This window comes from Lissotriton helveticus, chromosome 1_2 (assembly GCF_964261635.1).
Source record: "Lissotriton helveticus chromosome 1_2, aLisHel1.1, whole genome shotgun sequence".
Classification (NCBI taxonomy): domain Eukaryota; kingdom Metazoa; phylum Chordata; class Amphibia; order Caudata; family Salamandridae; genus Lissotriton; species Lissotriton helveticus.
The window spans coordinates 115,131,775-115,153,547 of record NC_136058.1 but is presented as its reverse complement, the minus strand read 5'-3'; the positions used below and the strand labels follow the sequence as shown (position 1 = coordinate 115,153,547).

The 21,773-nt window shown below is 45.2% G+C and overlaps 1 protein-coding gene across 2 annotated transcripts in view; it reads right to left on the bottom strand.

The window, feature by feature from the left end:
- The window catches only part of LOC144798777 (cytochrome P450 2J2-like), a 446,433-nt gene that overhangs the window by 258,223 nt on the left and 166,437 nt on the right, over positions 1-21,773 (bottom strand). For both annotated transcript variants that reach the window (XM_078669831.1, XM_078669823.1), the window contains exon 4: positions 6,099-6,259. In XM_078669831.1, the coding sequence (XP_078525957.1) occupies positions 6,099-6,259 (161 nt within the window). The remainder of the gene's footprint in view (positions 1-6,098; positions 6,260-21,773) is intronic.

Here is a 21,773-nt window from a genome sequence, read left to right as displayed (position 1 = left end):
GTACTCACCAAAGCCAATTCAGGGGGGAAGCACAGTGACTGGTGTCCTGATTAGCAGGATCCCGGTCAGACTAGTCGAAAAAACTGTAGAACACCAGCAGAAAGTGGGGGTAACCATGAAAGCAGATCCTACTTTCCTACACAACCCCCCCCCCTCCAATCGTATGGAGATGAGACTAACCTTGCCCAGTTGAGTCTTCATTTTCTAAGTGGAAATATCTGGAGAGTCCATCTGCGTTTGCATGGTTACCCCTGGGTCTATGTTCCATTTAATAGTCCATCCCCAGTAAGGAAATGACCCAACTATAAAGTTTGGGGTTTTCACCCTTCATTTGTTTAAACCACAGGAGGGGCTTATGGTCTGTCTGAAGAATAAGGTGATTGCCAAATAAGGTATGGCCTCAACTTCTTCAGGGTCCAGACCACAGCAAAAGGCCTCTCTCTCGTTAGCAGACCAATATTTCTCCAGAGAGGTCAACCTCTGCTTATGAAAGCTACTGGCTGGTCCTGGCCCTCTGCATTAAGTTGTGATAACACAGCCCCTACCCCTATCTCAGATGAAACTGTTTAGGGTAGTCAGGACTTTTCAGAATGGGAACAGTGCGCATGGCCTGCTTCAGGTCATCAAATACCTTTTGACAGCTTACTGTCCACTGAACTTTCTTTGGCATTTTTTTGGATGTAAGATCATTCATGGGAGTCACAATAGACCCATATCCCTTCATAAATCTTCTGTAGTACCCAGTCAGGCCTAAGAAAGCTCTGACCTGAGTCTGGGTAGTGGGAGCAATCCAGTCCACGATGGTCTGGATTTTGCTCTCCAATGGTTGAACCTGACCTCAACCTACTAGGTGGCCCAAGTACACAACCTTGCTCTGCCCTATCTGGCACTTGGTGGCCTTGATAGTGAGGCCTCTCTTTTGCAGGTCCTCCAGAACATTCCTGAGTTGGACCAGGTGATCCTACTAGGTGGATCTAAAGACAGCAATATCGTCTAGATATGCTGTACAATAGGCTTCCAAACCTGTTAGGACTTTGTTCACCAACCTCTGAAATGCGGCAGGGTCATTTCTCAGAACAAAGGGCAGTACAATAAATTGATAATGCCCACTAAGGGTTGAAAATGCTGTGTTTGACTTGGCATCCTCAACTATTCTGATTTGCCAGTAGCCAGAAACTTGGCTGAGGCCCAAGTATCTATGAGATCATCTGCCCCTGAGGCCTCTGTAGTCCAAACAAAACCTCCTCTCTCTTTTTCCACCCTTTGTGTGAGCTTTTGGAACTAGGAATAATGGAATAGCCCACGGGCTATCTGAAGGCTCAAAGACCTCCAATTCCAGCATCTTTTGATCCTCTGTCCTGATGCAATCCCTGACATGGTAGTCTATCTGTATATTTTAGTCTTGACAGGTAGGCTGTCACCTGTGTCCACTTCATGGGTACACCATTAGATCTGACTGGGTGTCAGGAAGAACATGTGTCTGTACCGATTGAGGACTTGCCTACAATCAGCTTGCTGATGGTCAGTGAGGCTGCCTGACAAGACTACTCCATCCACTGACCCACCATCAGGGTTCTCGAAGAGGAGTTCAGGGAGAGGGTTACTCTTCCTTCTGTCGCTCATCAGTTGCCATGAGCAAGCTCATGTCAGCCCTGTCCACAAAATGTGTCAGGCGGTTCACATGAAGTACCCTGTGGGGACTTCTTGGAGTACCTAGGTCCGCCAAGTAGGTAACCTCACCTTTTTGTTCAAGGATGGTGTAGGAGCCACTCCACTTTTCTTGGAGAGCTGCTGAGGCCACAGGCTCCAAAACCCACACTTTCTGGCCTGGCTGGTAAACAGTCAAGACAGGCTTTTGGTCATTACAAGCTTTTTGACGTTCTTGGCGGGCCTCCAGGTTTTTGTTGGCCTTCTTCATGTAAATGTAAATGTAAATGTAGCCGTACTTGTAAAGCGCACTGATACTTCTGAGTGTCCTGGCGCTGTACTCATACCGCTAGGGAACCCTTCCTGATTTTTCCCCGTGAAATGTCCACTCCTGGGCATCCCCAGGGTGCAACCAGGCATCCCTAGCGCTGTAGGGAGCCGTTGTGGAGACTAAGCAAGCTATTGCCCAGAGTTGCAGCGTGGGACCCATGCTTAGAGTAGGCACCGAGGCGAGAAATCAGGTCCGTGGAATTATGAGCCCAAGATCCGCCGAGACCAGCCAAGGCAGGAATTGAACCCTGGTCCCGGGCCAGACCTCTGCATCAGGGTCTGCCGCTCTAACCATTGAGCCACACTTCTCCACTGTACTCAGCCATACGTGAACACAGGCCAAGGCCAGTCCACAATATCCTGTTTGGGGGGTTTGAAAGGTTGCTCCCAGCCCTCCTTAACTATACACAATGGACCCCTAACTGGATGTCCAAATAGAAGTTCAAATGGGCTATAGCCCTCCCCTTCTGAGGAACCTCTGTGTAGGAAAAGAGAAGGCAGGGTAGTAAGACATCCCATTTTCACTTGAGCTTTTCAGGGCGTCCCATGATCATACCCTTGAGGGTCTTGTTAAACCTTTCAGCAAGACCACTGCAATGTGGATGATAGAGTTTGTTAAACCTGTAGTTCACTCCACATTGCAGTGATGTAACTTGACATGATGTTGGTACCTCTGTCAGTTAAGACCTCCTTAGGGAAGCCCAACCTAGAAAAGGTTTCCAGGAGGGCCCTGACCACTGCAATCGCTGTAGTGGTTCTAAGGGGAATGGATTCTGGGTACCTATTACATGGTCCACCAACTCTAATATAACTGTGCCCAGATGCAGTTGGAGGATTCAAGGGACCAACAATGCCAATCCCTACCCTCTCAAAGGGAACCCCAACCACTGGAAGTGGAATTAAGGGGGCCTAAATACTGCAACCTGACTTACCAGTGGCTTGGCAAGTGACACAAGAGTGACAAAGCTACTTGGTGTCTTCAAACATATGGTGCCAGTGGAAAAAAGGGACAAGACTGTCCCAAGTCTTGCTTTGCCCTAAGTGTCCTGCAAAAGGAATATCATGTGCTAGCGATAGAAGAAACCCTTTGAACTTCTGGGGCTATTATTAACCTCCTGGTGGCACCTGGCTTGGGGTATCTACCTTCAGATTACAGGAGTCCTTCTTCGCAATAGATCCTATAGGACCCACTGATATTCCCTGCCTCCTCAGCAGCAGCCTGCTGTCTGAGGGGTTCAAGGCAGGGGCAGGACTGCTGCTCCACACTCAAGTCTACCCTGGAAGGGCCCAATGCCCCCAAGAACTCTGCCTGGTCAGGCCCAAGTTCCTCTGGAACAGTTCCTTCACAGGGACTGAGATCATCTAAGGAGGTTGATCTCACAGGGAGTTTGAAAGGAGGGCAATTCCTTACCCTTCCTGCCCCTTCTCTTAGGAGGTACCTGGTCCCTTTTTACGGGATCCAGTGCTCCTTCAAAACTGAGCTGTTTGGCCTGAACCCTGGTGATAGAAAAGACATTGGCAGAAATCATTTCTGCATGAGTCCTGAGCTCTACTTCAGCCCAGGCTGAAGTTTCCAAATCATGCCCAACAAACAATCTACAGGTAGGTCTGGACATACCACAACTCTTTTAGGACCAGTTACCCCTTCCCAACAACAGGCAGGTCCTGTCAGAGCTTCATTCTCCCACCAACTGTCCGATGACTTAACTTCGACTCCCTTTACACATCTACATTATATTTCATCATTCACTCTCAGCATTCCAGATATCATGTCAGATATCCAGGGAATGGAGATAACCAGGATTCTACATATATTCTACAAAGCTGATTTTCCATCACAACCACTTTCAATGAATTGGGTAGGGTATAGGAACATTTGATACAACCTGGAAATGTACTGGATTCAACCTAGGCTTCTGCTTGGAGAAAGTAATTTGCATGCTATTAAATTGGACATGAACCACAGCTTGCATGAGTAACTGAGTAATGATTTAGGATTCTGGTTAGGGGTCTGAAAAACAAATACCTGGTCTGTATTAACAGAAACCACCATCAGCAAACAGTCATCTGCCTAATAGTCAAAGAGTTTGCTCCTAGTTAGGAGCGGTGGAAGCAGAACCATAATCAAAAGTGCCAGGTATCACCTCCCATACCAATAACTTACAAATCCTGGTGGATTACTTTACCCTGTCTACCTTTTTCAGCAAATCGATTGTTGCATTTAATGTATCTAGATATCTGAAGTCATCCAGAATGTCAGACTTACATCTGAGGGGTTCTTGCTTTTAAATGTGTGTCAGCAGAGCAGACTTCCTTGGAATCCTGTAAAAGGCCTTTATGAGAGCATGTTTGTGGAAGGGCAAGGTTGGTATTATACTCATGTATGTCATTGTTGTCTGTTTTCTGAAAATCTTAAAACATTTTATTGATTCATCTGGCAGAGAAGCGAACCACTGACTTCTTTTTTCAGAAAGAGGATACCATTTTATTGGGGGGCAAATTAGTCGTGGTTCTCTATAACAAGGGACTGGAAATGTTTCATAATCACTGACTGAGTGGTGTAACTTTTCGTATCTACCATCTGAAACCACCAATTACGAGTTTAAAACATCTGCAGCTTTGCGAAACGCTTAGTTTCTCATTTACTTTGAATTAGGTATTGATGTAGTGTGAAGCTAACACCAAGATGCTGAGGAGAGCTTTACAGTAGAAGATTTTGCAAGGTTGAGCATTATGAAGATGAAGCATTTTACGTGACACTGCAATATACAATTCAACAACAAAAGAGTGACTTATGGCGCAAAGGAAAAGTGAAAATTGCAACCAAAAACTGGGGGGGGGGTGAATATTTGATGGAAAAAAACCTCTGTTTTTTAAAAGAACCCTCACTCCCCAATCTAGTTGGTGGCATGCTTCATCATTAGGTTCCCACCAGGGAGACCGAATGTCTCCCCGGTGTGCTACAACACCTGAATTACAGCGGAGCATTTTTTTTTTCGTGTGTTCATGAAAAGCAGTGAGTGAAGTATTTAAAAGATGGCAAACTGCTCCCAAAAGTAATTTTAATGAAAGAACAGAATGCGAAAGTTAAAATCAAGTGTAGTGGTTATAAAATTGAACCAACTGTATCCTCCATTAATTGTGAAAAAAGGTCGACATGTTTCAGCTAGAGATTGCTTAAATCAGCATAGCTTTCATCAGGACCAAGACAATACACACACACCCCCCAGGTCAGGGTGCGCCTTAGTGTTCGTATATCGCCGGTGGGTTATTTTCTTGGTCCTGATGAAAGCTATGCTGATTTAAGCAATCTCTAGCACAAACATGTCGACCTTTTTTCACAAGCACACGAAAAAACCTGCTCCGCTGTAATTCAGGCATTGTAGCACACCGGGGAGCCATTCGGTCTCCCTGGTGGGAACCCAATGACGAAGCATGTCACCAACTAGGATGGTGAGTGAGGGTTCTTTTAAAAAACAGAGGGTTTTTTCACCACATATTTACCCCCCCCCCTTTTGGGTTGCAAAATCACTGTTCCTTTGCTCCATAAGTCACTCTTTTGTTGTTGAACAGTATTCATTAGGGGACTAAGAGTGATCTCAATCCCTGTCTCTCCTGTTGTTGTTATATACTGCAATATACAAACCAGGATGTCATCGGAATATGAATCTGGTAGTGTACACTGTTCAATCAGTGCTGTACAAACTGAGGCAGATATCATGATTTTTAAAGAATCACATGATTTGTTTTGGTCAAGTGCCAAATCTGGAAAGAGAACTCAGCCACTTAAATCTAAACTGCTCACCAAAATTTGGGGTCAAGTATGACCTTTTACTGCTGCTGCCTCTTCAGTAGTAATGATCATTCAAAATTGTGAGGAATCATCGGGCTGCTTGGAATCCCTGGATCATAATATATACTGCTTTAGCACTTCTTCTGCTCAATTCATAGCTTCCCGTGTAAAGCATTTGTTTGAAGCTACCCTTCAGGTAGATAACTTCTTCTACAGTATTTTAGCCATGTTTTCTAAAAAACACATTCAAACTCTATTCATCATGATGATGCACAATAAAAAGGTGTTAAAAAGAATACATACACAAGCTAATATGACAGCATCTTACCTGGGATGATACACTAATTTCCAGCTTTAAAACCTCATCTAATAAACGAAGTAAACTCTGGAACTCTGGGTCCTGATAGTCAAATCGATCACCGAAACTGATGGCACAGATAACATTTGAAACACTGCTGTAGATATGAAAGTGAGGGTCAAACGGCTGACCTACATGAAATACAAAAATATGGTGGTCAATATATAGGTAACTCTTCACAATGTCAATAATAAAGAAAAGTATGTTGTTATCTGTTAATTTAATTGGAACTGGGTGACATCCGATGGATTTGTATCATAAGATGTCTACTTGTGACTTTGTTCTGATGGAGTACAAAGGGGGTTAACGTCTCCTGCCTGGCTGGGAAGACCTCTTCTCCTTGTGGTCTGAGATGCAATAAAGTACAAGAAAAAACAGACATCTCCAAGTGATTCTTGCACAACATTATACATGGACATTCACAATACATTTCATGCACATATCTTCTCAGGAGTTTCTGGAATATTTGTGCTAAACCGGTGGTCTAATAGGGATTTGGTGGGGCAGCCCACCATAGCGAGGACTGCCCCTTGTTTTTTGGGGAAGTGGAGCAATTGGTCGACTGCCCAGGTTCTTGGACATTTTTTAGACTATGTATGTAGGCCAAGGGGTATACAGCCGGGCATTTTGAGGTGACCAGCTACCATTATGTCTAGGTGACAATGTGGCTGGTATCTGTTAGGTTCCGTTTTGGCCCACCCACCTGTCTCTTTTAATTAGGGGTTTGGGAGGGGTGTTTCTTCTTACACTTCCCAGCCCTTATTTGGCAAACTTTGGAAAAGGTGTGCAAGGGGGGGTTAACTACTATGTATGATAGTATCTTTGAAGCACGTGCAGAGGTCATTGGTGAGACGTTTCCATGGTTTACGAAGCTTATTGTTGTTGACAGCGGCAATTCAGGCTGAAAGGCAACAAACAGGTAGTCAAGTTCACGCCTGGAAGAGCCAGGAAATTAAAAGGTCATGTAGGAAGTTTAGTTACTTAGAGGTTAATAGTTGTAGAAAAGAAGGAGGGGAGTTTTAAGGTATAAGATGCAGTTGATCAGCTCTGGAGCAAGTACACAGTGACAGAATGAAGTTGTTGTGGGGGGGAAGTTTAGAGATGGGCGTAGCTTACCAAAGGTGAACAACTTTGTATAGGGAGGTATGTAGCTTTGTAAGGCAAAGGCCCAGGTTGTTGTTTGTAAAGTGCACCGGTTTCATTAAAGTGACCTTTTCACACAAACCTGGTGTCAGTGGTTGGTGCTGCTACCCATCTTCCCTCCCAAAATGGGGCTCATAGCTTGGCCATTTTCAATAGTGGATGTGAGCTAGACGAGCTCCTTAACACAAGTCCCACAATATCATTTAAAGTCCAGATTAGGCACTCTTGCCCCCAGTCCCAATTGTCCTGAGATGCAGGGGACATAGCCGTTGAGTAGTGAGGTGCAGATGATGAAGAAGCACCTCCGAAGATAGAGACAAAGACTAGACACAACCAATCCCAGCATCCCTTTTTGTCAGGACAGCAGACTGTGAGTCTGCGAGGTTGGGGTGGGTTAATGAGGCTAAAGCAACCCTCATGGTCCGCTTTAAGGCCCAGAATTGGAGCTAAGACCAGCACTTCAACTGCCATGGGAAGAAGCAGGATGAGCTGTCAGGATACCAATGGATTAAGAAGGATCCCGTTTCTGCTTTCCTGCCATGTTCTGGAGGGGTGTGACAGCGCCTTTTTAATTAGGGAAGTTTGCGGAATACAGAGGTCTGCTCTCCATGTAGTTGAGCAAGCCCTGAATAGTGACTTTTGTGGGAAGCGGAGTTGTGAGGTGTGGCAAAAGCTTAGTAACATACAGCTTCAAGACTTTTCAGTGCTCCAAGTCAAGTAGCTTGCAATATGAGAACGGTCTCACCCATCCTGTGAGCTCAATTCCCACGTAGATTTGAGTGGAGGAGGAAAGAGGTCCTGCCCCTCCTTTTCCTAAGAGTCAGTTTGGTCCACCACAAATAATTTGCACTGTTGTTGCACTAGTTTAACCCCTTTGACGCTCATGACGAGCTGGGCTCGTCATGGCGTAGCCTCCTCGCACGCTCATGACGAGCCCAGCTCGTCACGTAAAGTGCGCTTTTTAAAAACCCAGCGTACGGGCGGAATTCCGACCGCACGCATGCGGTTAAGTGTAATACGGAAAGACCATAATTTTTTGAGAATCATACAATAATGGTCGAGGAAACTCAGATCGCGGACTTTCTGATATATGCTCCTCTGCCCAGCAAACTTACAAATATTTTACCAGCCATTGACATTCTTCTTCAAGACCCTGGTTGCAGTATGGTAGTGGGCAGAAGAAAGAGAAGACATCTGGCCACACAAGCAAACACTGCTTGATGATGCCTCACTCCCCATTATCAGAGACCAATAGCCAAAAAAGCCTCAAGCTTACTCCAGAAACAGAAATTGATCTTGATCAGGTATACACAAATCGCCAAATATTCCACCTCACCAAGGATACGTACAAAAGAAGGTGGAGGATGCAGGGAGGAAGAGACTGTCCCAACTCCTAAATTATCCTCTATATAACTCTTAATTGTCCACCTTCACTACTTGCAATAATCCTCACATGAAAAAGTATCCTTCATCCTGACTAACGCTACACTGGAAACAATGTCAGAGATGTATATTGTTGGGTACCTGGGGGTAGGGAATAAGTTACTATTGGCCATATGGTGATATCCCTCTTGAGGGCCACCATGCCCTTTTTCTTTGTCTTTGTATGTTACTGTTCTTCTGTGTTCATTGCTCTTGAGTTTTCTTTGGGGAATAGCTGGGATATAAAACACCAAGGTAAGATGCTTCGATTGCAGAGTTGGTATCAATCTTTTTTCTGTCCTGTGACAGATGCTTCATGTTCACGAGGTGTAGGGTCGGGGTATGGGTTTTATTTTGCCATTTGAAATGTTGTCCTGCTTCCTTGATAACTTTTGAAAAATTGAGCCCTGCTGCTCAGAGACATATACATCAATATGCACCTAGGTCTTCCCCTTAATGGCCAACCCCAAATGTAAACCCTGTGAGGATCAGATGCAAACATATAAACATGGAACATAAATGGTCTACTAGATATGCACAACAGAACTGAGCTTCTTAACGGAGCTAAAATACTTAGCTCGGGCCTACTCTTTCTGTAAAAAAACACATCTTATGGCCAATAAGTGTCTCTGTTCCTTGCACAAACGTTTTCTTTCACAGGTGTTTCATTCAGACGATTACAAGGGCCTCAAAGGGAACAGCCATATTAATTTGCCACAATGTGCCCTGTAATGCCACACAGGTTTGCTATGATAATTTAGACAGATATATAGGTGCCATGGGCCTTTTAAAAAAGAAACTACTGTCCTTAATTAACATATACACACCACAACCACTAACATCTGTCTTCTTGGAGATTGTGAACCGATTGTTAGATTATTAACCGAAGGGTCCAGTGGTTTGGGGGGTGATTGGCACTGGGAAGTTGACAGGTCTTGTTACAGATGGGGGAGAGGGACAATCTCTATGAAATATACTTCTTTTATTAAAAAATTAATGGTTACACTAGGCTTATCGGATCTATGGTGTACTATGCAGCCACAAGAACACGGTTTTCCATTTTATGTGGGAGCCCATAAAACATTTTGCTATCTAGACTACATTTTTCTTACCTGATTCAGAGATACAAAGTGTTACACAAGTGCTGATTTTGGCATTCACTAATCAGATCACTCTACTGTGGAGCTAGGTATTGACGGATAATGCACAAAGAACTTGGCTCGCGATGCCCAGTTATATTTATCAATAGTGTGACAAGGCCAGTAAAACTCTCCAGCGCTTGTGTCAAAATGTACAACTCTATGAATAAATTACATATCTTACCAAAGATGATGGCTCAATAATCTGATCTGAGGTGGCTTGGTGAGCAAAATAACGATGGATTAAACCGAGATCTCTGATTGGGGGTGAATGGTTTGCCATTGTGCAACATTCCGTCCATCATCTTGTGTGTTTTGTTGTTCACCCTATGTGGGAAGGGGATGCCCAGAGGTGTGTCCCGTGCTCACTAAGCCACTGGAGTCAAGCTATCCTGGCTGAAGACGGCTGATAGCCAGAAACCGGTCCTAGGATGCTTGATTCGGGTCCAGGGGAGACATGGCTTGGCAGTTCGGGCTGGACTGTTCCCATGAGGCACAGGGTCAAGACTAATTTGCATATGGCCATGTCTGAACCGGGGTGGCTTGGTGAGCAAAATAACGATGGATTAAACCCAGATCTGTGACTGGGGGTGAATGTTTTGCCATTGTGCAACATTCCGTCCATCATCTTGTGTGTTTTGCTCAATAATTAGGGGGGAAACAGAGTAGTGTCAATGATTCGCATATTATTATGCTAAATTATATTCACAAAATAAAAGGCTGCCTGTGACATGTAAACGGTGTTCTGCTCATCCTCCTGCTACAGAGATTGACAGAAGCAGAGAAAGGACTCTTGGAAGGTGACCTTAGTATTGCAGAGCTGTCGGAGGCTCAGCGCCTGTAGTAGTCTGGAAAAAAGCCAAGCCCTAATTGACCTCCAGCAGAGTTCTGGGAGATCTACACCCCCAAAGTCTTGGATTCACTTGGGGACTTGATAAAGGAATCATTAGAGATAGGCCAATTACTACTGGTCTTGTGTTTGGATGAGATAGTGATTATTCACAAACGGGATTACACCCAAACCTCTGCTCGTCCTACCACTCACTCTCCCTCTAAAATGTCAAAGACAATATAGCTAAAAAGGCCCTTGCAAACTGACTTTCAAAAGTAATCTTTTCCTTAATCCGGCTGGACCAGTACAGGTTTATGCCGGAAACTGTGTTAAAGTCCTTTCAAGAACATTATAATTTTGACAGTACCCAATTCTTCTGCTTCTTGCGATTACGACATGCAAATAACTCCTACATCTCAGGAGTTGAAGATCTCCCTGTGTTTAGGCTCCTACAAATTAAACTACTGTCAGAAGAATTAGAGTCCATAGGATTACCCAAGTGTTTCAGTCTCTAGTAATCAACCCTGGCAACTCTTTTCACACACTGTGTCAGGATTGTGAACAGGATTTTGGCCCTCTTTCTGATAAGAACTGGAGGAAAGCTCGGGTGTGCTCTCAGGAATCAGGCATTGTGTTGAAGTACCAACTATTCCAACTTAACTACTTGAATAGAATATACCTTACACAACAAAAACTATGAAAGATTGGTGCAGTGGACTCCCTATGTACCTCTCATGTTGGAGCCTATTGCACAGATATGGGATGCATTGTAATCAGCCTCTAACTGGAGGAAGTCCTGGCCTTGTTGGGTTGGCACTTACCAGCAGAACCCAAACTCACCATTTCAAATATAAACACAGATTTAGACACATACAGATAAAAGATGGGTTTATTGTAGTTGGGCATCCTGGCGGCAACAAGAGACACTGCTCACCAGAAAGAAGGCAGACTCTACCTCAGTGGAGATATGGAGGAGGGTGTCCCTATAGCATATATCAAATGGACGGTTGTTATAGTCCAGGAGAATGTATGCAACCACAATTGGACTTGTAAACACACCTATCCTTTAAGTTTGTCTAATAACCACAAAAACCAGGGAACCCACTCGTATTCAGAGACTTAGGGGTCCATTATGATGTCGGGCGGATTGCCTCCGCCAGGCTGGCGGTACCCACCGCCGGCCTGGCGGAGGCAATCCGCCCGACATTCATTGCACAATTCCCCCCCGCCACATTAGAATGGCGGGGGGGACCGCTGCGGTGCAAAACACCGCCCGCCTGTTTTCCGCCCCGGTCGCCTTGCGGCCGGGGCGGAATGTGTTACATATGGTGGCGGTGTCTGTTAGACACCGCCAACCATATTAGAATGAGCATTTTGTCAATGCCGCCACAGAAAGGCAGGCGGTCTTTGGTTTGGGGGCCCCCTGCGGGCCCCCCTGGTGATGGCCGAGGAGATTGGTGCAATGGGGGGGTACCTGTGGTACCCCCCCCCCCGCATTTGCATACACCAAGCAGCAGGCCTGCCGCTTCGTGTATGCAAATGCATGCATTTGATTGTTAGATTGTGGCGGGCGGTGCAGTGAGCACCGGCCGCCACAATGTTAAAATGAGGATTGCGCCCGCCACCGTGGCGGGCGCATCCTAATGCACATTTCGGGACCCCCGCCCTCGAGGCGGGCGGTCCCGTTTCCCGATCATCCTAATGGCCCCCTAAGTCACTTAGGTTCATAGATCAATGGTCTTACTCATATAACCACACAATTTAGAAAGAATACGAACTGTGCCACAGATTACTAGCTAGACAGAAGTATAATTAAAACATACACATGTTTATTCTGCATAGTATAATTACACAAAAAATATTTTAAAAAACCAATACATCATAAAATTCATCAAGAAGACATATTGAAAAAGGTTTTACACATCAATATATTTAAAATTGTTCAAGAGAACAAATGTTGACGCAGCGTTTCGGTGTTGGTAATAGGCCTTCAGGACTGTTTCTCTATAAAGAGATACATAATTACCATACAGATAACATAACGATTAAAAAAACTTTACACAATAAGAATACACATAAAGATGTTCTATCAGAGTAGTAATCCGAGGTTCCATTTTGAAACATCATTTTTGTATACAGAGAGCAATAAACGAATATTACATTTACATATTTCACATATCTAAAAAACCTCTCTATCATGTTCGTTCATGCCATGATTGGTTACGGTTATCTAACATATCTAGTTCTAAGTGAGTTCTGCTCATGCCATGGTTGGTTGTGGTTATCAAACGTGTCTAGTTCTAAATGAGTTCTGCTATCTGTATCTAATAGAGACAAAGTAACAGAAAATGTACTACGTCTCTTACCTTAAATAAAAAATGCTCTGGATTTACTCAGAGTCAGCTTACAGGGTTGCGTCCTCATATGGCGTTGCGACACTGCTCAATTACTAGTGCAAATACTCTTGCGTAGTACTATTCATACAGTTTCTAGATGGATAAAAGCAAATGTTAATGCTGCTGATTGCCTAGAATCTGTGACAATAAATGCCCGTGGTGGAGACCTAAATCAACAAGCATTTGCAATGCAATGGGTCTCGCATTAGGAAAGTTTGAGCTGATGGTATTGTAAATGGCAAAGTTTTTATTTATGTTTTTTTTTTTAAATAGCTAAATTAATAGCTTTGTCCTTTACAATGCCAATAGTTCTAACTTTCGCAAATGTGATACCTATAGCATTTGTAATGCAATATGTTTTGTATTTACATAACTTACATGGCATCCCAGAAGCGCAACCGCGCAACGCCGCCGGCCTGCGACCAGGAAGTCAGTCAGGCCGGGCGGGACAACCGGAAACAGGAAGTAGGAGGGCGGGAGCCTACCCCGCCTCCCACGGAAGAGCCGCGATTGTTTGCAGCACCGGAGCAGGCAGGAGCCTACCCTGCGCCCCAGTGCCGAAGAAGGGAGGAAGAGTCCTGCTGCCGGTGAGTGGGGCTTCGCTTTGTGGCTGGCCTGCGAGGGCGGGGGGGGCATGTGTGGGCACGCGCGCGGCGGCGGGCTGTGTATGTGTGTGAGCGTGCGTGCGTCTTGGAGTCTGTGTGTATGCGTGTGTGACTGTGGGGGAGGAGGAGGGGGTTGCCTGTCTGGGTGCCTGCGTGTCTGTGTAAGTGTAAGTGCGTGTGCGGGCGTGTGTGTGTGTCTGTGTGCATGCATGCGCGTTAGGCTGGGAGTATGGGAGGGCGGCGCAGGACGGAACGTGCGCGTTCGCGCACACGAATCCAGGAAGAAAAGCTCGTACACCCTCTTGTCCTCCTTCTCCCCAGACTGATCACTATACGTCTCCAGCTGGACACATGCATCCTTGCGGATGCATTGCCAGCGAGACCCAAAAAGGATCTGGAAGGTGTAGATTTTTTTTCGGATGAGAGGGTGGGTAGTAAGAGTTTATTTCAGCATTTCAGTTTCACGGATCCTTTTTGGAACGAAGTTGATTTCTGAGATATTTAGGAATATTAAGGTGGAGGACTTTGAAGGATAGGTCAAGTGTTTTGAAAGAATGCAGATTTGAAAGGCAACGAGTATATATAAAACCAATGTATATAAAATGCTATCAAATTCAAAAAGGAAATCTGGCCGTGACAGCTGGAATTTGCCCATTCATTGCTTGGGTGAATGGGACTGATCTGGCAAAGCATCAGTTAGAAAGGAAATTTATTTATTATTTTTTTTATTTATTTAGAAGTTTTCTATAGCGCTAACAAGACCCGAAGGTATCAGAGCGCTTTACAGTAGTGGGCATGAAAAAGAGAACAACATGAAACAAACCCAATAAAAGCAATCGGCGACAGACAATTAGGAAAGAAGAAAAGTTCGGACAGCAGGGCTTCTCAGTACTGGATTCAACAATAACGCATGGATTCTGAGACGTTTGCAGCTCCAAGTTATCCATAACCAAGGGAGCGGATCAGGCACAAGGATTTAAGTTGGCTCTTGAATTCTGCATAGGACGGTAGAGTTCTGATGTGCGGGGGGATGGCGTTCCATATTTTGGGGGCATTTCCTGAGAAAGAGCAATCCGCAGTTCTCTTCCTTCTGGTTTTTGGTAGGATGAGCAGCAGGGAATTAGAGCTTCTCAAGTTTCTGGCTTGGCCTGCTTTTTTGAGCTTGTTAGCCAGGTATTCCGGTTTGCCGGTGTGGAGGGCCTTGTGGGTAAGGCAGGCCGTTCTGAAGGTACTTCGCATTTCCACAGGGAGCCATTCGAGTTCTTTGAGAGCCGGGGAGATGTGATCATATTTTTTGCAGCCTGTGATCATTCTTGCTGCCGCGTGAAGTGTTGTTTTTAGTGGAGCCAGGTGGGATTTGGGGATGCCTGTTAGGATTGAGTTCCCATAGTCCAGTCTTGATAGAACTAGAGATTGCGTGGCTAGTTTGAGGTCCTTGTTGGGAATGTAAGGTTTAATTTTGTTCAAAAGTCTGAGGTTGAAGAAAGCGCTTTTCGCCGAGTTCTTAATGTGATTTGACAGGGTTAGTTTAGGGTCTAAGGTGAAGCCCAGGGATTTAACGGAGTCGGCTAGCGTGAGGTTACCCTTGAGAGCATCGATCGACTTTAGCCACTCGGTGATTTGAGGGTTATCTTCTTTGTTTGAGATGAGGAGTGTTTCTGTCTTATCGGGGTTGAGTTTCAGGTGATTCTTTGTCAGCCAGTCTTGAACTTCATTTAGGACATCGTTGAGTCTCTGGATGTCTTTAAGAGAGGAGATTTCCAGGTAAATCTGCGTGTCGTCCGCGTAGAGGTGGAAGTTGATGTTGGCGTTCCTGAGTAACTTAGCGAGTGGTTCCATGTAGATGTTAAAGAGCTGGGGGGAGAGCACCGATCCTTGAGGGACACCCTTGTTGACTTGCTGGGTATCGGAGGTGAAGTTCTTGATTTTTATTAGTTGCGAACGGTTGTGTAAAAAGGAGGAAAACCACTTGAGAACTACCTCGCCAAGGCCGGCTCTTTCTTGAAGAGTCATGATGAGGAGCTTGTGGTCCACCGTGTCGAACGCTGCTGAGAGATCAAGGAGTATGAGGAGGCAGCACTTGTCAGCGTCAAGAGATCCATGGATGTCGTCTATGATGTTCAACATCGCAGTTTCAGTGCTGCGGCCTTGTCTGAAGCCAGATTGGAGGGGGTCCAGGAGATTGATGTTGTCCAGGTGTTGCGTCAGTTGCAGGAGTACACAGCGTTCAAGTGTTTTCGAGAGTAAAGGGAGGTTAGATATTGGTCTGAAATTGTTCAAGTCAGTTGAGTCGAGACCGGGTTTTTTCAGGAGAGGAGTGACTTGTCCCATTTTTAGACAATCGGGGACCACACCGCTTTGTAAGGAGCTGTTTATGATTCTTCCCCAGATGGGCGCTAAGGTAAGCTTCATTTGTTTGATTAAAGATGGGGGGATGGGGTCTGAGATGTGTGCTGAAGGTTTGGCGGTCGAGATCAGCGCGATTATCTCAGTTTCCTGGACGGGGCGAAAGCTTAGCCAGGGGGAGGGAAAGGAGTCGGATGGGAGTGCCACTGGGGAGGTCGAGTAGCTCTTCTGGAGGTGTGGGTTGTTGATGTCTAGAGATAGTTCGATTTTTTGGACTTTATCGATGAAGAAGTTGGCAAAGTTGTCACAGAGTTCTTTGGAAGCCTGTAGGGTTGAGGGCAGGGGCTTTGTTGTTTGTTGTCTGATTATGTTGTAGAGTTCTTTGGGTCTGTTTTTGGATTTGACCAATGCCTCGCGGAAGAAGCTGGATTTCTTGTTTTTGATATGGTTGTTGTACTTCCTACGGGCTGATTTTAGTTGAAGGCGGAGAATGGCGGTTGGGTTGTTTCTCTACTTTCTTTCTTTGGTTCTTAGGTTTCTTCTTTCTGCGTTGAGGTCCGCAGTGAACCAGGTTCTGGATGGAGTGGTTCGGTTTCTTTTGAGCTTTAGAGGAGCTAGATTGTCAAGTATGGCGACTACCCCCGAGTTATAGTGGTCGACGAGGTCGTTGGTCGAGAGGTGCATAGTGTTATTTGAAAGAAGAGCGCTTAGTTGACCTTCCAAGATGTCTTGGGGTACTTGGGAGAGGTTTCTCGACCATTTAGGCGGGACTTGCGGAGGTTTAAGCGAGATGATGGGGTGATTGATGTGGAATAAGATCATGTGGTGATCTGACCAGTCAACTGGTAGTATGTGGTTGACCGTGATAGAATTCTTTTGGGCAATGATGGCGTCCAGTGTGGCTCCTTTGTAATGAGTCTCCTCAGTACAATGTTGGGTGAGGTTATTCTCGTCAAGGAGGCTAGATAGCGATTTGATTAGAGGGTTGTGGGTCTCATTCCACCGGATGTTCAGGTCGCCAAGAATTAAGTTTTTGGAGTCGCCCAGTGAGTCTTGTGCAATCAGGTTTGATAGTTGGTCTCCGAACTCTTTATTTCTGCCCGGGGGGTGATAGAGTAGGTGGCACAGTAGAGAGTCATTGTCTTTTGTCTTGATGACAGTGGATAGGCATTCAAAGGAGTCATACTCGAAGGAGGCGGTTTCTGTGATGCTCCAGCTGTCCTTGTGGATGATAGCGACCCCACCTCCTCGTTGTTCAATCCTATCTTTGGAGATGAGGGAGAAGCCAGGTGGAACCAGCATGTCTAGGCAGGGAGGGGATGTCTTATTAAGCCAAGTCTCTGTGAGGAACGCAACGTCAATGTCATGTGTGAGGATGGCTTCGGCTAGGTCCGTTGCGTGTAGAGAAGCCGATCTGCAGTTGATTAGGAGGCAATTGGTGAATTTCTCCTGATTACTGGTGGCTCCCTCTTTAGTCTCTCTAGGTATAGCGGTGAGGACTGGTAATCTCTGTGTATTGACGATGGGTCGGTCTTTCCGGTGACCTGTGATGACTTGAATTTTAGATTTGGGTGACTCCGCAGGGGAGGAGTCATAAGTGGCGGCAAGTAAGGCTGCTTCCCTGTCTGACATAGGAGTTTTTGATCTAAGGGGCCTGGTGGTCGGGTGATTTGAGCCCACTGGAGTGGGAGAGGAAATGGAGGACGTTTTGACGTGGGGGGAGGTCCGGGGGGAGAGTTTGTGGGGATTACAGACTATTCCAAGGTTAGAGATGATTTCTGAAAGACCATGGGTGATAGTGTTGACCTGGTTTTCCAGGGCTGCGAGCCGTTTTGATATGGCCTCAAGGAAGGGGATGTAGGCATCCGCGGTGGGTCCGAGAGTGCTAGGGTTCGAGAGGGTCGGTTGGGGGATAGGGGTCAGGGTGAAGGACGGGGGGGTGTTCTGAGTGGGTTGGGAGATAGGGGTCAGGGTGAAGGACGGGGGGGTGTTCAGGGTGGGTTGGGAGATAGGGTGAAGGACGGGGGAGGTGTTCAGGGGAGGGTCCGGCGGGGGTTTAGACAGGGGGGAGGAAGGGAGGAGGACAGGGGGGTGCTTGGACAGGGGTGGATTGAGGGATGTAGGGAGACTTGAGGGGAAGTGGCTCGTTGTCTGAAGGCAGCCTGCTGGCGTGGGGGTGATTGCTGTAGGAGGCTGTCGTAGCTTGGTGTTAAGGGAGGTGAGGAGGTTGGAGGAGGGGGAGGAGGAGGGGGATTGAGTGTCCTGCGGATGTTGGGTGGCTGAGCATGGAGGGTGAGGTATTACTGGGGGAGGGGGTGCCTGACGGACTGGGTAGGGGTTGCGGAAGGGAGTATCGCGGTCTTCACTGTGAGTTGTGGTCGTGGTCGGAGGCGGCGTAGAGGCGGGGATGGGGAGGGTGGGAGGGGCTGACCTAAGTGTGGGAAATATGGAGTCGAAAGCTTCCAGGTTCTCATTGTTAGCTTGGATGAGGACCGTGCCATTGGTAAAGATGGTCACGGTTATGTAGCCTCTGCCAGCTGATCTGAACGGAAGAGTCGTGGTTAGTTTGCAGCTGTGGAGAGTGGAAGTTGTTTTGGCTATGAACATCCGCGATCTAATCATGGAGACCCAGTATTCTGGTCGTTCAGTGTGGAATATTAGGTCCATCTTGGTCGGTCCGTTGGAGGCCGAGTGGTAGATGTCCGTGATTAGGGTTTCTTTGTGATTGCGAATGAGTTTCTGCTTGAGGGTGCGTCGCTGCTTAGTAGAGAGGAGTGGGGGGAAAATGATGGTGAAGGAGTTTCGGCTGTGAGGTTTAAGGTGGGCAAGTGGGGCTGGTGGAGGGGGGGGCTGGTCCCGGGCCATCGTGGGTGTGGTGGGAGGGGAGCCAGATTAGGTAGGGGTGTGGCGCTAGAGTGGCCCGGAGGGCAGGCGACAGATTGAAGGTGCAGTTCAGTAGGACCCGTGGTTAGAAGTCATGTGGGGCATTGCAAGCCCTCCTGGTTCGCTATTCTGCGCAACGGATTGCAGTTGATGGTCGGGGGCAGGGCAGTTAGACTCAGGGCCTCTGCCTAGGTGGAAGGCACTCTTTCCCTTCCTTTACTGCTCTCTTCGTTGTTTTTTTTTTTTTTTTTTATCTCCTTGTTGTAGTCCTACTTTTGTTTTTCTGGGGTGTCCTGGTTATGAATTCACTAGAAAAAGATCACACTGGAGATGTGGCAAGGGCCCCTGAAGCTCCCTTTGCATGATGAGGCAGGACATCCCTGTTGCCCCTCTGTTTGGCGCCCCCAGTATCTACCAGTATCTATGTGTGGGTCAGGCGACGTCCTCTTTGGCCGCCATTTTAAAGTCAGGCACAGGCCGGCTGTGGGTGGAAACGTGGGGCTCTGGGTAACAGGCTTAGTTTGGTGGGTGGATGCATGAAGTTACATCAAGTTATGGGCAAATAATAAGGGCTGGACCTCCCAAAGGTCTCGTCTTTGGGGCTTTTCTCGAAGCATATTTACCTTTTGTAAGGAGGATAACAGTACACCGTTCTTGAACTAGATCGGTTGCAAAATCCTCAAAACAGGCATTTGGTAATCAGAAAAGCACACTTTATAATGCAATGCTCAAATGTCAAAATACAGCATATGCCAAACCACTTCTTCTACCATAATTGCTAAGTATGAACATGGCTGTGTGGAGCGATGATGTAGAATCAAGTAAGAACTTGACGCAAACAGATTCATGAATTTGAGCCAATATTAAGGGTCAATGAAAGATGTACAGAGTACACTTCAAAATCTAGTACGCAGAGTTTAAAGATATTTATTCAACTTGGGCAGAATAATCCTTACTTGTGAGGAACAGGTAAGAGGCCTGGCAACCATACACTGATTGACAGAAATTGGAGTTCACATACAACAGCAGCATATTTTGAGTTCTTCAATTCTCTCCGTACAATACCTGCACTAACAGCACACCAGAGGCCTGTGACTACTGGCACACCCTCATTCACAGGAACATTTTCCAGATGTAACACATCAATGGCAAAACTGAACTGCATTCTTCATTTAAAAAGAGGACCCTCTTAATATTTTGTGAAGCAGAGAAATAAAAAAGCAAATAATCTTAAGTGAATAAATCTTTAATGATACATATATTTAAAAACCATATAAAGGTCTTTGAAACATTGTAACTTGAAAATATACCCTAACGACTAAACTTGATGGAAAGGGAAAAGACTCCTTCAGTCTTTTATGTAAAATGCTTGTGCATTTCAGAGAAAAAAAATGTTGTGTGTACAAATGACTGTGTAAAATAATCAGATCTAGTCACCAATATAGAGGCTGAGGACCAAATCCACCCTCACTTAGCTATGATTTTTGGAAACATATTTTATTGTTTGCATTACGTTGGCAGTGTAAAAATACTGTGCAGTCAACAGTTACATAAACATAACTCTCCGAATCAATTACTAATTCCACCCCACCATACAAGCTCACATGCTATAAAACGATGTATCATTTCCTCAATACTCACTTAGCTATGATGTAACATTTTAACGCATCACTCATCAGAATCCTGATAGAACCTTCTCTCATGCAGAACACAACGAAGCCACACATTTCATCAGTCAGCCTAAAAGGTCATCATACACGTCATATATGTGCAACATTCACAATATCCTTAGATGTCACACCTACATACTGCAGGGTTCTTCCAGCCTAATTTTTTTCAAATTTGAAAATTTCTAAACCATCACAAAAATGTTGGATTTAAAAATTCCCTCAAATTGAGTTTACGCAAAGTTGGTTAACTTCACACATTTCTACTGATCACCCAACAATGCAAACGGCTACAAAAAGATACCAAAGGTAACCTTCTTTAATATCGATAAGTGTATAAGTACTTTTTACGAATATTAAGAGGTGTAAAGAAATGAAGCGAAGAGACGACATTTTAAAGACATCACATATCAACAAGAAAATTACCTAATTACGTTTTTTTGTGTGTGTTTACATGTGCCTGGCTGTAGGACAGGATTAAAAAATGTTGCCCGATGAAGTAGTTCAGCTGTGAGAATTATAGTATATAAAACCTGACTGGAAGTAGATTATTGAAAACACAGCTTGGAAAATACACTAATACAATATCTAACATACATAATTCCCTTACAAACATTTCGCCATGCACCTTTCCCCCAAATATGCCAGGACTGATGTTAGAACATGAACTCAACCGATTCTGCAACAGAAGTGATGTGTTTGTACGAATTCAAAACACACATTTTTAAAGGAATTTATGTGCATAGTAGTAATGGTTGTAGAGCCAATGTTTTAGCAGTTTATATTTTTGAAACAGCGTTTTGGAACAAAAAGAAGCCTGCAGTGAAGTATTTCAAATCAAGGCATATAGGAACAGTGATTAGAGCTTAGTCTGATGGGGGAACAGAAAATGAATATTTCTCCCAACGAACATGTGACTTAGGATGTGAAGAATATTAAAACGAGTCTAAACAAACTATGCCAACATTTTTACCTAAGTCCTGGGTGGTAGATATGTCGAGCTGTTTATTAGATTGCTTAAAAGTGGGATTTTGCAGCAGAGTATTATAACATAGAAACAGTAATGCTGTATACAATAATTTAAAAACAATGTTATCTGCAAACTGAATATTTAATAAAGAAAAAATGGCACATGCATCATAAAATGAAACAAACACACAGTAACTTAAATGAAAGACATGCGGTGCTGGCTTAAGAATAAGGAGCACCTGT